The sequence below is a fragment of the Mustela lutreola genome, chromosome 7 (genome assembly GCF_030435805.1).
Source record: "Mustela lutreola isolate mMusLut2 chromosome 7, mMusLut2.pri, whole genome shotgun sequence".
Lineage (NCBI taxonomy): Eukaryota > Metazoa > Chordata > Mammalia > Carnivora > Mustelidae > Mustela > Mustela lutreola.
Genome location: NC_081296.1, coordinates 143,086,419 through 143,101,292, shown reverse-complemented (window position 1 = coordinate 143,101,292; position 14,874 = coordinate 143,086,419). Strand labels below are relative to the sequence as shown.

Here is a 14,874-nt window from a genome sequence, read left to right as displayed (position 1 = left end):
TCAGCCAATTTTCTGATGCTCCGAGTTGGAAGTCATCCTAGCAAAGAGAAGTTTCTAGAAGATCTTGTTCTGGGAGAAGGACATTTAAGGGTGAGTCACGGCCCTGAAGTTAGAAAGCTCAGAGCCTCCAGCAAACTCCATCTCCCTTCTTGCTGCTGAGGAGAAAGGCAAAGGCTAGACGGTGGCCTTTGACTTGAGTCTGGAGCAATGACTCATATGGGCCTGGGCCTTCAGAGCCGGGCCGCTTAGGACAGAGCCATTAGACCTGCAGCTGGGAGGTGGTGGCTCCGAAGAGGATGTCCTTCCCCGCCGGTCCCCCGCCTCCCCCAATCCCGTTCCAGACTGCCCAGGAACTGAGCCAAACACCCACCCATGGCTGAGACCTTTGAGGTCATTTAGACCAACTCCCCATGCCCAGAGGGACAAATGAGGGCCAGAGAGGAGGTGGCCTGCCCCGAGTCACACAGAGTCACAAGCAGGGTGGGGGCAGCCACTCGCCCCCACGTTTTGGCACATCCCAGCCGAGCGCACCCTGCACTCCAACACCACGTTGCTCCGGACCACAGGACTGGGAAAGAGGTGTGACCCACCCTCCCCCGCCCCCAACTTCGAGCAAGGAGGAGGGGATTCAGGATGGGCTGCAACTACAATTTTTATTGCTTATTTTCCTCAGGGCACACTCTCAGCCAGGGACTGGTCCCTCCCTGCATGGGGGGGTGGGGCGTGGGGAGGGGTGGGGGTGGGGCGTGGGGAGGGGTGGGGTAGGGCCGTTCTCTTCTTTGCAGGCAGAGAGCAGGGAAACTCTTAGAAGCTCAGGAACGTGAGCACAGAGCCCAGGGAGCCCAGGATGATCTTGGTTGACAGCGAGAGTCCTGCTGCTCCTGGGGGAGAAGGAGAGGGTGGGCAGAGTGGTAAGGAGCAGACCTGGGGCAGCTCCGTGGGACAAAACCGAGAGGTCAAAGACTCCAGGGCCCCAGTCAGCACCCTCCCGTTTCCCAAAGCCCTCCAGATCTCTGCTATGGGAGGCAACTGCCCGCAGCCCGCTGGCCAGCACCGCCATGGAGAAGCCCGGAGCTGGGAGCTGTCCCTCTCCAGGGAAGAAGGCTGAGCCCAGGCAGGGCGGAGATCCCCGAGGCACCCAGCAACCGCAGCCTGAAGCCGGCATGCCCCATGCCCGGGGCCTCCCTCCTGCACCTCCCGGGGAGAACCTGGAGGGTGACGCTTAGGAGCAGACAAGGAGGGTGGGGGAGGCTAAGATCCGGGCCGGGTACCAAGGCGCTGGTCCTCCTCGCCCCTCACAGCAAGTCCCCAGGGACACTTACCCACCGACTGCAGTGTCGCCACCAGGCTGCCAGCGGCGATGCCACCCCCGTTGGCGATGGCAGCAGAGGACATCATCTTGGCTGCTAGCGAGGAGGCAGTGATTCCGGCCCCAGTGAAGCCCACGGCGCCCAGCACGGTGGGCACGGACGCCACGTACACGACTGTCGGGTTGGGTTGGGTTGGGTTGGGTTGGGTTGGGTTAAGGAGTGCACACACTCAATCAGGCTCAGGGGGCTTTGGGAGGCGCAGGCAAGGGGGTGAACTCTGAGCTCTGGAGAGACTATGCGCATGGCCCATTTTTCAGAAAGGAAACAGGAGCTCAGAAAAGTCAGACACCCCCAATGTCACAGGGTAAATGCCTGCAAAGAGGAGATGGGGTCCCTGCTGGGATCGCCTCCACTGTGGAGTTTCCATGACACCAGCTGGTCCAAGCTCCTTGTTTCTTGTTTCCAGTTCCTGGCTTCCTCCCCATTTCCACCAGTCCACTTCCTCCCCACCATCCGCGAAAGTGCAGGACAGACCTGGGCCTGGACAAGATGGTTGCTTCCCAAGACCCAGACTCGGGGGAACAGATAAGGACTTGAACCCCTTCCCTACAAAGACTCACCTCCTCCTATCACAGCTGCCACAGTCTTGACTAGAAACCAAAAGAATGTTCTGTAAGTTCTTGGCTCCCTGAGCCTCCCCTTGGCTCCCTGAGCCTACAGCCCACCCACAGGGAGGGCATTGTCCATGTTGGGAGATGGGAAGGAATGACCTCATCTGACACCTGCCTACTGCATTCAGACAGGGGGATTTCTGGGAAAGGGGGCCCCTCTTCTGAGCTTGGCAAGGATTTCTGGGGAGTCAGATTCCAGACTCAAATGACTTGTCCCAGATGGATTTGCATGCTTTGACCTCAAATTATCTGGAGACAGAGTTTGAGGTCCTCATTCCAGAAAACCCAATGATCACATAGAGTCTGCTTTGTTTTCTCAATCTGTCTGCAGATTGGTCGGTGGGGGCCTGTTTGCGGGGAGAGCAAAAACGATCTTTCTCTTTCTCTCTGCCGTCCAAGCCTGATTTGTTTAAAACAAACAAAACAAAACAAAGACAAACACACCCCTACAGAAGGCTGCCCTGCATCCCTTCTCGGGTGGACAAGGGATACTTGGCAGAGTGGTTTAGGGCTTGGTGGTGTTGGTCGAGGCGAAGGAACCGGATGCCTTGCTCTCTGAACAAAGATGTTAGTTCAGGGTCAGTGTTTTTTTAGGGGGAGATTATTTAACTTTCTCCTGTTGCCCCACAGATCTTTCCAGGCAGCAATAAATCCTCACGGAGAAAGATGTGCTTCATTTTGCACTGCCCAGCAAGTCAGGGCAAGCACTGCTGAGCACTTGAACTCTACTTGAGATGAGTTAAGGCCGGACCTGTTGCCCACTTGTCTGAGAAGCCCCCAAAGGCAGCCAATCTGGACTCAGCATTGCCCCCCTGTGACCACAGCCTCTCAGAGCACTAAGACCCTTCCGGCTTGCATTGGCCTGTCTCTCCAACATGTGGGTCCCTAGAGGGCAGGCAGAGGTCCTGGTCAGCTGCCCCCATAAGGGTCAGGCCTGCAAAAGTGTGCAGGAATGAATTCAGCCAGCTCCCCAGGAAGAGAGCTTTCCGGGGATAGGAAGGGAAGTTAAAAGGTGAGAGTCAAACCCTTGCAACTGGACATTATGGTTTGGCTGGAAGGGTGATGCCGGGCTGGCCGGCAGCTTGGCCTATCTGGGTCCCGATGTGCACAGAAGGCCCATGGGAAAGAGGTGCTGTTCCCCTGCTAACCTGCTGCGGGGCACCCCCAACGGTCATCCGTGGGAGGGTGGCCTGGTCTCTCGAGGCTATTCAGAACCTACTCTGTCCTGAAGCCTCCTCCCTACACCAGATTCTCTGCCTTTTGGTTCTACTTCCTGTCCTCGGTTTGGTAGTAACCCCACCTCCCTGCCCAAAGGCCCAGGGCCAAAAACAATTCCCTCATTTGTAGATAGGGAACAATGGTTACCTTCTGGGGTTGCTATGGCGATTAAAACAATTGATAAATGTTAAGTGTTTGGCAGAGTGACTAGGACAGCAGAGCATTAGATAAAATCTATCTGTCCTTACTATTTTAAGGATTGCTTATCATAAGCTTAGGAGTCCTTTGTGTTACTGGTAAACAGGAAGGACTGCTGGCTGGAGACTTGTCACGGGTCTAAGTATTGGGTGGGGGCCCGAGAAGCAGAACTCTGTCACCCTGGGCCAGTTACCTCCGGCTCTGGAAAGAGTCAATGCTGCCATGCTGGAGGCTTTCAGTGTCCCCAGCAGGGATCCCACGGAAGCTGTAGCCTGGCTCAGGGCAACTGTGGATGACAGGGTGAGTCCAGAGAAAGAACAGAGGATGAGTGCGCAGGGTCAGAGGTCAGCAGTGGTCAGAGGCCCCGCCCTCCCCTTCCATACTATGCTGCTGTTCGTGCTGGGGAAGGAAGAAGGACCCCGGGGTGGACACCAGGAGAGCAAAAGCGAAGTGGCATGTTTGCAACAATTGGAAGCCAGTATTAGACATTCACCTAGTGACCCTGACAATCTCAGGGTGGAAAAAGCAATACAACGAGTTCAACAGCACACTATCTATACAGACATTAAAACACATGCAAACAAAAAGCCAACACCCATTTTGCAAAAATACATATGAAAAACAGATACACATTAAGCATATTGGAAAGGCTGACTCTGAGGAAGGGAGGTATTGCAGGGGTAGTTGGGGGGGCGTGTGGTTAAAAAGAAAGCCACAGGTCCCACAATGGTGTCCCTTCAGTTAAGGCCCCAAGTGTAAACTGAGACTTAATACCTAACCTGACTGCACTTTCAGTCCCCCAGGAATATATCCCTTAACCAGTCAATGTGGGATTTCCCAGGGAGCACTAGGAAATTTCCTGATGGGCCCCCTCCGTTCCCCTTAGGAGGGTGACCTTGCCTACAACAATGGTTTCTCTCCTAATAATTTCTTGTTTTCTGCTCTCTCTACCTTTTAAAAACTTGGATCCTCTGTAACCCTCGGGAGCTCCCCTCTCCTTGCTCATTGGGAAGCTGGCCAATGCATGAGTTGACTACCAATAAAGTCAGTTAGATCTTTAAAATGTCCTTGGTTGGATTCTTCTAATACAACGGAGGAAAAGGGGGAAGATAAACAGCAAGAACGAACGGCTAAGACTGGAGAGGGAGCTCACACAAACTAATGAAGAAAACGGGCCCGGAATGAAGAATTTTGTTAACATCAGGACACGTCAGTGAGAACCAAGGAGGTGAAGCTAGAAATAGACTCCGCCCCTCCCCATCGCCCTCCTCGCCCCCCCCCCCACCAGCCCCTCTAGGAGGGCTCACCCCCGGAAACCACCTCTGTAGCTTTGGCCACGCTCCTGTCATTACTCTGGATCCCATTAGCTTAGAGACCAGGGAAGAGGACAAGGTGGCCACCTGGACGAATTGCATGGCACAGAAATTGACATGCGTGTGTCAGGCTGAAAGGAGCCCAACACCTCCATTTTGTCTCACTTTTCCTTTCTAATTGATTCGGTTCGTCTTACAGCTTATCTTTAACTCGGGCAGAAGCCTGGGTGGGCAAAGCCTCCCGCAGTGGAAACCAAACTACCCCCAACTCCCCAGCAATAAAGGCCCTACGACTGGGGCTCCTGGGTGGCTCAGTGGGTTAAGCCTCTGCCTTCAGCTCAGGTGCTCAGCAGGGAGCCTGCATCCCCCACTCTCTCTCTGCCTACTTGTGATCTCTCTCTCTGTCAAATAAATAAAAATCTAAAACAAACAAACAAACAAAACCCCCGCGACTGACCCCGAGGCCATGACCTTCACTGCCTGTCTGCAGTACTCAGTGACTGTCCCACAGTTTCCTTATATAAACCTGGCCATGTTTTCAGCACTTTGGAGACAGCTTTGGGGACACTAGCCCACTGTCTTCCCCACGTTGGCCTCAACTGAAATAAATCCCTTTCTTGTGGCACCCCTGCACGTGTGTGCGCACTCTCTCTTTCTTTCTCTCTCTCTGCCTTTGGATTTTGTCAGCAGTTAGCCCTGTGCCCTGACTCCTGGTTACAGGACAGCAGCCCATCGAGCAAGTAGAGAGATGCTTGGAGAAGCTGCGCAAAAATGAAGGCTTTCCTAAGCAGCAAAACGGAAGGTGAGGAGTCATCAGTAAAAGAAAAGAAAGGATTGTTTCAGGCCCGGACATCAGGGGGAAACAGGGTTTGTATCAGGCCGATGGCAAATGACCTCACTAGTGCTGAGCAGGACAGATGGGGTGGACTTCCCAAAGGTCACCTTCCTGGGACAGGTTGACGTTGTTCTGAAGTCTTGGTGTGCTGCGGTTGGGGGCAGATGACTCCAATGTGGGCTTCCTTCTTTTTGAGCAGGATGGAGCTTTGGTGCAGGGAGGGGACCCCAGAAAGGAAGGGGATCATGCCCACAACTTTGAAAAACTCTGTCCAGTAGGGACAGAGAGACCTCTCTGAACTTGCCAGGGCTGGATGTCCGCAAAGGGTCCTGGAAACGGTGAAGGAAGGGTGGGGAGTGGACTTATTTCTCCAAGCTGGCTGCTTCCTTCCTCCCAAAAAGCCCAGCGCCAACTTCCTAGCTATTTCTGGGAATCTCTTAAATTTCCACAGAGCATTTTATTTATTTATTTGAGAGAGAGTGAGCAAGAGAGCAAGAGGGAGAGGGAGGGAGAGACGCAGAGAGAGAGCTCGAGGGGGGCTGGTGGTCAGCGGGAGAAGCAGGCTCCCTGTTAAGCAGGGAAGCCTGACGCAGCACTGCATCCTGGAAATCTCACAGAGCAGTTTAAAAAGCACTAGAGTTAGGAAATAAGAACCAGTTACGTTTTAAGGTATATACTGTCGTCCAGTTGCTCTGGGTTCCTGTTCTCATGCCATCCCCTTGATGAGGGAAACAAAAGCAAGAGAAATGTGACTTCAATCTCCTTAGCTTGGAGCTCACTGACAGATACCTGAAATGTGTACAACATGACAATCCTCAAGAAATTTGTGTACTTAAAAAAAAAAAAAGATTTTATCTATTTATTTGACAGAGATCACAAGCAGGCAGAGAGACAGAGAGAGAGAGAGGGAGGAGGAAGCAGATTCCCTCTGAGCAGAGAGCCCGATGCCGAGGATCAATCCCAGCACCCTGAAATCATGACCTGAGCCCAAGGCAGAGGCTTTAACTCACTGAGCCACCCAGGCACCCCGAAATTTGTGTACGTCTTATTAAGGACTAATAGTAACCCGATCTTAACAGCAGTTGGCCCCTCAAAATTCTGAAAGCCTTGCTTCTAAATTCCTTAGAGACACTATCCTTAATCCTCACTAATTACAATATATATAAGAACCAGTCGCTCCTCACAATCCCAGTGCAGCTCTTTCTGCTTATGGGTCCTGTCCCTGTGCTGTAAGAAAAATACCTTTTAGCACCATCAAATGTTTCAAGAATTCTTTCTTGACTGTTGGGCTCAATGATCCCGCACTATCCCCACTTAAGATAGTGAGAACAAAGAGATGACTACCCCCATTTTAAAGATTTTATTTATTTATCTGACAGAGAGAGAAATCACTAGTAGGCAGAGAGGCAGGCGGGGGTGGGGGGGAAGCAGGCTCCTCGCTGAGCACAGAGCCCGATGTGGGGCTCAATCTCAGGACCCTGAGATCATGACCCAAACCGAAGGCAGAGGCTTAACCCAGTGAGCCACCCAGGCACCCTGACTATCCCCATTTTATAGATGAGGAAACCCCTCTGGCACAGAGAGGGTAAGTGACACATCCCAAGTCCAGCTGCTTCTAAAGCCTGGGCTTGGAATGATTCCAGTTTGATCCTCCTGACATGTGTCTTCTCCCCTGGCCTCACCCGCTGCCACCCAGGCTTGAACAACGCTCATTGTCCCAGAGTCCCAAGGTCAAATGGCAGGGACTTACCCTTCCTCCCGACTGACCTGATGAGGAACAAAAGAGCTTTCTGGGAGTGGATTCCCGTGGCCTTCCCTTGCCTGCACTGAGCCTACCACCCACTAGAGCTGGAGGTCTCAGGAAGGAACCCCCTCTGCCCAACCCCCTGTCTTACCCAGAAGCAGATCCTCTGGTAACCGACCTGAGGTCTGAGCTTGGCTGTGTTTTCCAGATCAGACTCCCGGCTTTTATGGCAACTTCCTCTTTGGCTCCCCCTTTGAGCACAACCAATGGGATAGGTTTTATTTTTACTGGGAATTGGAAACCGAAACTGGAAACTGAAACAAGAAATAGTTTGGGTTTGGGGGCTGGCCAACTAATAGAAATTGACCTGGTGGGGGTGGGGACTGGATATAGAGAACAAGATGGAGTCATTCATGTCAAGCAGGGATGTAAGCAGCCAGGGGTGTTGCCTCTCTAAGACCAGACATCACCGAAAACCAGCACAGGCTGAGGACACATCCAGAACTGAGAACCAGCAGAGCCAGAGGTCTGCCAAGGTCCAAGACTGATTAAATCCCTTCAGAAGGTGAGGATTTTTGTAGCAAACTGGCAGACTTTTCAGACGCCCATCCTTTTGTGTCTGATCACATTGGAAAAGCAACTGCCCGTGGCAAGACCTTTATCTGGGACATTAGGCTGCCATCTGGACAGTGGGCTTTCTCAAATAGATTTTATGCCTGCTTCAACAGCTTGTCACTCAACTTACTGGACAGCCGTGAGGTAAGCAGATCGATCGTGGGTTAAGTAACACTCTTAGGTGTACAGAGGAGAGTATTAATGTCCCTACATACGTTGTTTCTTCAGTAGTTTTTATTTAAAATAATCGATGTACCCAAGTAGCACATTTTCGGCAGCCTGCCTTTGGCTCCTACACTGGTCAAAGGCAGAATCTAGTTATTATAAAGAGGGGATCTGGTCACTGTATCTGCCACCATCGGCTAATATAAAATGCTTTGTCATTTAATTTGGGGACAGGATGTACTCCCTGCATAATAAAGGTCATAAGAAATCTGATCAAAGTTCTAAAAAAAAGGATGAATATTGATTTCTAATAAAGACGAGGTGGTTTTCAGAATAATCTTAAGCCTTGCAGTGGCCAATGTTCAGCTATTTGGAAAGTCTGTACTGAAGGCCCATCATGGCAGACACCGATCTGGGCACTGAGACAGTACACAAGGCAGATAAGATCAAAGTACCTGTCCTTACAGTTTATAAGCCAGTGTGGGGGGAGGAGGAAACAAGATAAACAACTATATAGTTGTGCGATCTATTATTTGAAGAAGTACCAAGGCAAAAGGAGGTGGAGGAGGGAGTCGGGTAGAATTGTGGGGGAAAGTCTCTCCAGGTAAAAGGAACAGAGATGGCAAAGAACCAGGTATGAGAGGAACAGGGAAGAGACCAGTGTGGCTGCAGCAGGTGGTTGAGGGAGAGAGGCAGGAGCTAAAGACAGAGGCTGACAGGGAGCCAGGCCATCTGGGGCTCCCTACACCATGGCAAGGACCTGGTCTTGATCTCTGAGCAAAGTGGGAAGCTCTTAGAGAGGCTGAGAGAGAAATGGTACCATCAGATTCACAACAGCTGTTGCGCCAAGAACAGACTGAAAAGAAATTTGTGTGCTTTAAATATTCAGCATGGATGGCATGACATAAACACGTTATTTTTGTTAGCTTAAGCTACACTCTGATGTCAGTCTGTTGAGGATTAAGCTACACTCCAAGCCCTGTTCAGGAACCTACACTCTCCCCATCAGCTACATTCGGCAGCAGGAAATTTGCGAATTCACAGGAAGAATGTGTGTGTGTGTGTGTCTGTGTGTGTGTGTGTGATTGTATGTGCACGTTCGTGTATGTAAGCTGTGTCATGAGTCTCAACATCCTAACAACATTTGGGGTGGGGGAGCTCACCTGGATTCTTCAGGGGTGTTGAGCGGGAACTGAGGCTTCTAGTCACTTCTAGATGGAATGACACATGGTTGGCATGTCGGCATGGTTTTTATCCAACAATTCTGCAAAATGTAAACAGTAAATTCAACTTCTCCTAAAACTTCTCCCACTGTCTCCTCCCAACTGACTCTCAGATGGCTATTTATTATCTCATCAAGAAGTTAGATGCAATCAGAAGAGAATTCTCTTCCCCATGTCAGTTCCACGGAACCCCAGAATCTGTATCCGTTTACTCTGGTTATACTTCTGGTTGCTACAGATTTCGTCCCTTCTTGCCTACTCAGAAAGATCAAACGTTGCTCTTACAACGATCCACTCTCTCTCCTGAGTTCTCTAAATAAAGGGGGAGTGAGAAAGCGAAACAAGAGGCCTCTAGTGGAGTCATTTGCCTCTATGACACTGAACTGAAGCTTAACTGCAGGGATGTGACTGACCTTTAAGCAGTCCATCTAGAAATTCCTGAAGACCCACCTTGCCTCCCTGTCCTCCAAAGGAAGGTGATCTGGTCTGAAACAATCTTTTGTTTTCTTTCACTAATAACTTCCTGTCATGCCTGTTTCTGCCTGTAAAAGTCTCCCATTTCCCATACAGTGCCTCAGAGCCCCTTTCTGCTAGCTAGATGGGATGCTACCCTATTCAGGAATATTTGAATATTTGAATATTGAATAGATATTCAAATTTTCTTGTTGTTTTTTTTTTTTTGTAAGATTTTATTTATTTATTTGAGGGGGGGGATCAGAAAGGGAGAGGGGGAGAGAGAGAGAGAGAGAGAGAGAGAGAGAGAGAGAAACAAGACTTGTCGCTGAGCAGGGAGCCTGCTGTGGGGCTTGATCCCAGGACTCTGGGATCATGACCTGAGCTGAAGTCTGATGTTTAACTGAAGGACCCACCCAGGTGTCCTTCCATCCTGGTTTTGTTTTTTAACACTAGACTGCTTCCTCCTCAAACAAAGGAGGAAGGAGGAAGCAGTAGGAGTCACATGGGTGTAACCATCTTTTCTTTTAAGTACCTACATCATCTTTTATTTTTCGGAGTTTTTTTGAATTTTATTTTAGAGGGAGAGAGCGTGCAGGAGGGGGAGACGCAGGGAGGGGCAGAAGGAGAGGGAGAATCTCAAGCAGGTTCCACGTCCAGTGCAGAGACTGACATGGGGCTCAATCCCAGGACCCTGAGATCACGACCTGAGCTGATATCAAGGGTCAGGTGCTTAACTGACTGAGCCACCCAAGGTACCTCAACTTTTTCATTAACTTTTTGCAACACATCTTTCAGTAAAGCTATTTTGGAATTTCGAAGCCTTTTGGAGGGTTTGTACACCCATTAAAATAGGTATAGCATTCTGTTTATTTAATTTGGGGACTTTTAAGTGCACTTCCTAAATGATCTTATCTAATTGGAACATTCCTCATGATGATCATTATAATTGCCCCCAAGGGCTGGCAGCAGTTTGCTAAGACCCTACCTGAAAGTGAGGTACAACCCACATTTCAGTTGGGCCGTATTTTGGGGCCCCAACCTGATGATTACCAGGAAGGTTCTCAGGGCACAAAACAAGCATAGTAGGACTTGGCCATCTTTGTAGATATTTATAGCTTACAGGAGTCTCGTTCTTGGACACAGAATAACCAGGTGTGTCAGAAAAGTGGGACATTTGACTCTTTAACGTTTAAGAATCTTGTTGGCCAAGGCTTTGGGTTCTGAGGGCTAAAAGGGCTAAAAGGAATAGGTTGAGGTTGTGCAGTGTTTCATAGCGTACTTTGCTTCATAGCAATTTTCTTGAGGCTGGTGAGTGACAGAGTGTCAATTTAACCTGTTCTGTGATCAGATTATCCTAACATTAGGAGTCTTTGGGTTTGGGGGCAATTGCTCTAATAGCTCTTAAGTTCTTGACCCGTGACCACCAATTTCTGTGGCGTTTTGGCTTTGGAGATCCCTGTTAGCAATAACCTTTACTTACATAACACAAGACAAATATATGCATCTCAACATACCAACAGTACCCAAGAAATGTTACTGCGACTGGCCAAGAGAAGGCCACGCACACCACCAGCAATTCTCAGCGTGGGCTAACCTGGCAGACTAGTAAATGGAGACTGCAGGCTGGCGCTGGGAAAGGAATCCCCAACAACTGGGGGACTGTGAACTAAACCAAGGGCTGGGGATTCAGGTTCTGCACAGAATGGTCTGCCAGCTAAAGCCGACCTACTAAACCCAGGACTGAAGAACCAGTTCGAGGGGGAGCTCAATGCAAAGAGAGCAGAGCTCAGAACTAAAAGGAACTTAGCCCTAGTCCTCTATGGCACATGGATTGGGGGTGAACAGCATGACCTCTGACCAGTAGCCTGGGTTGGAATCCTTACTAGTTATGACCTTGGGCAAGTTCATTAATCTTGATGTGCCTTAGTTTGGTGACACAGAGGCACCAAAAAAAATTTTTTTAAAGGATTTTTATTTATTTTTTAAAAGATTTTATTTATTTATTTGACACACACAGAGAGAGAGAGAGAGAGCACTAGAGAGGGAACAAGCATGGGAAGTGGGAGTGCGAAGGCTCCCACTGAGCAGGGATCCCAAGGCAGGGCTCTATTCCAGGACTGTGGGATCATGACCTGAGCCTAAGGCAGATGCTTAAGGACTGAGCCACCCAGGAGCCTCTAAAAAATGATTTTTAAAAAGAAACTCTAATACTAACAGGGGTAGCTCTGAAGAAGAGAATTACACATAGCCAATAAATATTTGAAAAGATGGTCCATCTCACTAACAGTAAAATAATTTTTTAAGGAGATAACTGTGAGTGAGTGTGGGTATTTCACGAGTCCGTGAATCCACCCATTAGTCAGGGTTTGGCCATGGGTAACAGAAGTCACTTGGGCTAACTTAAGCAGAGTGAATTTTAACACAGGGAATCAGGTGACTTCAAAATTGTTCCAAGACTGGAGGAGGAGGTTCTAGGTTGAATTTCCAGGAAGGACACCCTCTCAGAATGATGCTGAAGTCCTAGACCACCAAGGGTGCAGCAACCGTTATCATGATCAAGAAATTGGGGTATAGGGGCACCTGGGTGGTTCAGTGGGTTAAAGCCTCTGCCTTCGGCTTAGGTCATGATCCCAGGGTCCTAGGATCGAGCCCCGCATTGGGCTCTCTGCTCAGCAGGGAGCCTGTTTCCTCCTCTCTCTCTGCCTACTTGTGATCTCTATCAGATAAATAAATAAAATCTTTAAAAAAAAAAGAAATTGGGGTATCTAGGAGCACCTGGGTGGCTCAGTTGGTAAACATTTGTCTTCTGCTCAGGTCATGATCCTGGGGTCCTTGGATCGAGTCCCATGCCAGGCTCCCTGCTCAGTGGGGAGCCTGTTTCTCCCTCTCCTCCTGCTCATGCTCTCTCACGCTCTCTCTCAAATAAATAAAATCTTAAAAACAAAATAAAACAAAACAAAACTGTAGTATCAGAAAGCCACTGTCTGGGGCGCCTGGGTGGCTCAGTGGATTAAGCCGCTGCCTTCGGCTCAGGTCATGATCTCAGTGTCCTGGGATCGAGCCCCGCATCGGGCTCTTTGCTCAGCGGGAGCCTGCTTCTCTCTTTCTCTCTCTGCCTGACTCTCCACCGACTTGTGATCTCTCTCTCTGTCAAATAAATAAATAAAATCTTTAAAAAAAAAAAAAAAAAAAAAGAAAGCCACTGTCTACCTGTTGGCTGTGGGACCAAAGTGCCTCTGATAACATGTACACCAGAATAAAGCTGCATCTTGGTAAGGACAGGACCCTGGAATTCTCTGCTGCACCAAAAACCAAAGCAAAAGCCACAGAAGCAGAAACATGTAGTAAAAGCCTCCATTCTATTTGGATCAGAAATTCTGCTTTCTGGAATTTTTTTAAAGAAAAGAATCATGGGGCACCTGGGTGGCTCAGTGGGTTAAAGCCTCTGCCTTCAGCTCAGGTCATGATCTCAGGGTCCTGGGATCGAGCCCCACGTGGGCCTCTCTGCTCAGCAGGGAGCCTGTTTCCCCCTCTCTCTCTGCCTACTTGTGATGTCTCTCTCTCTCTCTCTCTCTCTCTCTCTCTCTCTCTGTGTCAAATAAATAAAATTTAAGAAAAGAATTAGACACACACCCCGAAATGTTAGCACATAACGTTTACCATGGTGTTACTCATGACAGCAAATGTTTGAAATAACAGGAAATCAAGTAAATAAAATGTTGTACCTCCACATAACAGAATTCTAGGCACCTTCATTTTGTTTCTTGTGGTTGAGATTCTCTTATGGTTTGTCTCCCTCTCTGATTTTGTCTTATTTTATTTTTCCCTCCCTTCCCCTGTGAGTCTGTTTTGTTTTTTAAAGTCCGCAAAAGAGTGAGATCATGTAATTGTCTTTCTCAGATTGACTTATTTCACTTAGTATAATACGCTCTAGTTCCATCCACGTTGTTGAAAATAGCAAAGTTTTGGTTTTTTGAAGACTGAGTAATATTCCATTGTGCGTATATGTGCGTATATGCCTAGAATTCTGTTATGTGGAGGTACAACATTTTATTTACTTGATTTCCTGTTATTTCAAACATTTGCTGTCATGAGTAACACCATGGTAAACGTTATGTGCTAACATTTCGGGGTGTGTGTCTAATTCTTTTCTTAAATTTTATTTATTTGACACACATAGAGAGAGAGAGAGACATCACAAGTAGGCAGAGAGAGAGTGTGCGTGTGTGTGTGTATACATACATATATATATATATCATGTCTTTTCTAGCCATTCATCTGTCAATGCACATCTGGTCTCTTTCCATAGTTTGGCTATTGTGGACATTGCTGCTATAAACATTCAGGTTCACGTGCCCCATCGGATCACTACATTTTTATCTTTGGGGTAAATACCCAGTAGTGTGATTGCTGGGTCATAGGGTAGCTCTATTTTTGACTTTTTGAGGAACCTCCATTCTGTTTTCCAGAGTGGCTGTGCCAGCTCACATTCCCACCAACAGTGTAGGAGGCTTTCCCTTTCTCTACATCTTGGCCAACACCTGTCATTTCTTGACTTGTTAATTTTAGCCAGTCTGACCGGTGTGAGGTGGTATCTCTCTGTGGTTTTGAATTGTATTTCCCTGATGCCCAGTGAAGTGGAGTATTTGCAAACAGTGTCTGTACTGCTGCTATACCCCTGACATAGATGTGTGGGTTTTTCCATACCAAACACTGCTCTATTTCTCTGTGGGCAGCAACTCAGTGTCCTGCAATTTAACTCTATTCTGGTACTAACTGCAGTAACCCCACAGGTTAAGGGCTCAGGCTCCTAAGACTGCCTCCCTTAGATTCTAATCCTAAGAAATGGGTCCCAGGTTACCCACAAGTTCTGTCCATTTTGGCTACACATTGGGGGTTCCCATGACCCCCTCCTTGGCTTGGACAACTGGCTAGAAAGGCTCATAGAACTTGGGAAAATTATTGATTTGACTATTACTGATTAATTACAAAGGCTATTAAAGGGTACAAAAGAACAGTAGGATGAAAAGTTATATAGGGTGAGGCCCTGAGCACAGAACTTCTTTCTGTCCTATGGTTTGGGTGTTCCCATGGATAGATTTGTTTATTTGTTTGTTTTAAGATTT

The 14,874-nt window shown here is 48.6% G+C and overlaps 2 protein-coding genes across 8 annotated transcripts in view; one reads left to right on the top strand and one right to left on the bottom strand.

Moving 5' to 3' along the window:
- Window positions 1-634: 634 nt before the first annotated feature.
- LOC131836940 (interferon alpha-inducible protein 27-like protein 2) lies at window positions 635-7,558 on the bottom strand. Of its 6 annotated transcripts, none has more exons than XM_059182988.1 (5): window positions 7,441-7,558; window positions 3,591-3,683; window positions 1,931-1,960; window positions 1,323-1,484; window positions 635-881 (listed from the first exon to the last, which is right to left on the bottom strand). In XM_059182988.1, exons 2-5 carry the CDS (start codon window positions 3,619-3,621, stop codon window positions 805-807), a joined length of 300 nt encoding a protein of 99 aa, XP_059038971.1. In that variant the 5' UTR covers window positions 3,622-3,683; window positions 7,441-7,558; the 3' UTR covers window positions 635-804. The 6 variants fall into 6 exon arrangements, with proteins under 6 accessions (XP_059038971.1, XP_059038972.1, XP_059038973.1 ...); XM_059182989.1 differs by having other exon boundaries at window positions 7,468-7,547; XM_059182990.1 differs by lacking the exon at window positions 7,441-7,558 and adding an exon at window positions 7,296-7,325.
- Window positions 7,559-7,678: 120 nt separating this feature from the next.
- The window catches only part of DDX24 (DEAD-box helicase 24), a 33,506-nt gene continuing 26,310 nt past the window's right edge, over window positions 7,679-14,874 (top strand). Inside the window, exon 1 of one of the 2 annotated variants that reach the window (XM_059182986.1) lies at window positions 7,679-7,854. The gene's annotated coding sequence lies outside the window, so the exon portion shown is untranslated. The other variant, XM_059182985.1, reaches the window with a different exon arrangement.

Bases quoted from the DNA above. Each gene is read 5' to 3' on its own strand.
- LOC131836940 (XM_059182988.1), bottom strand. From the start codon at position 3,621: ATGGCAGCATTGACTCTTTCCAGAGCCGGAG. The intron at 1,961-3,590 runs GTAACTGGCCCA...TTTGGTTTCTAG, and splicing joins GACTCTTTCCAGAGCCGGAG to TCAAGACTGTGGCAGCTGTG. The intron at 1,485-1,930 runs GTGAGTCTTTGT...CCAACCCGACAG, and splicing joins GGCAGCTGTGATAGGAGGAG to TCGTGTACGTGGCGTCCGTG.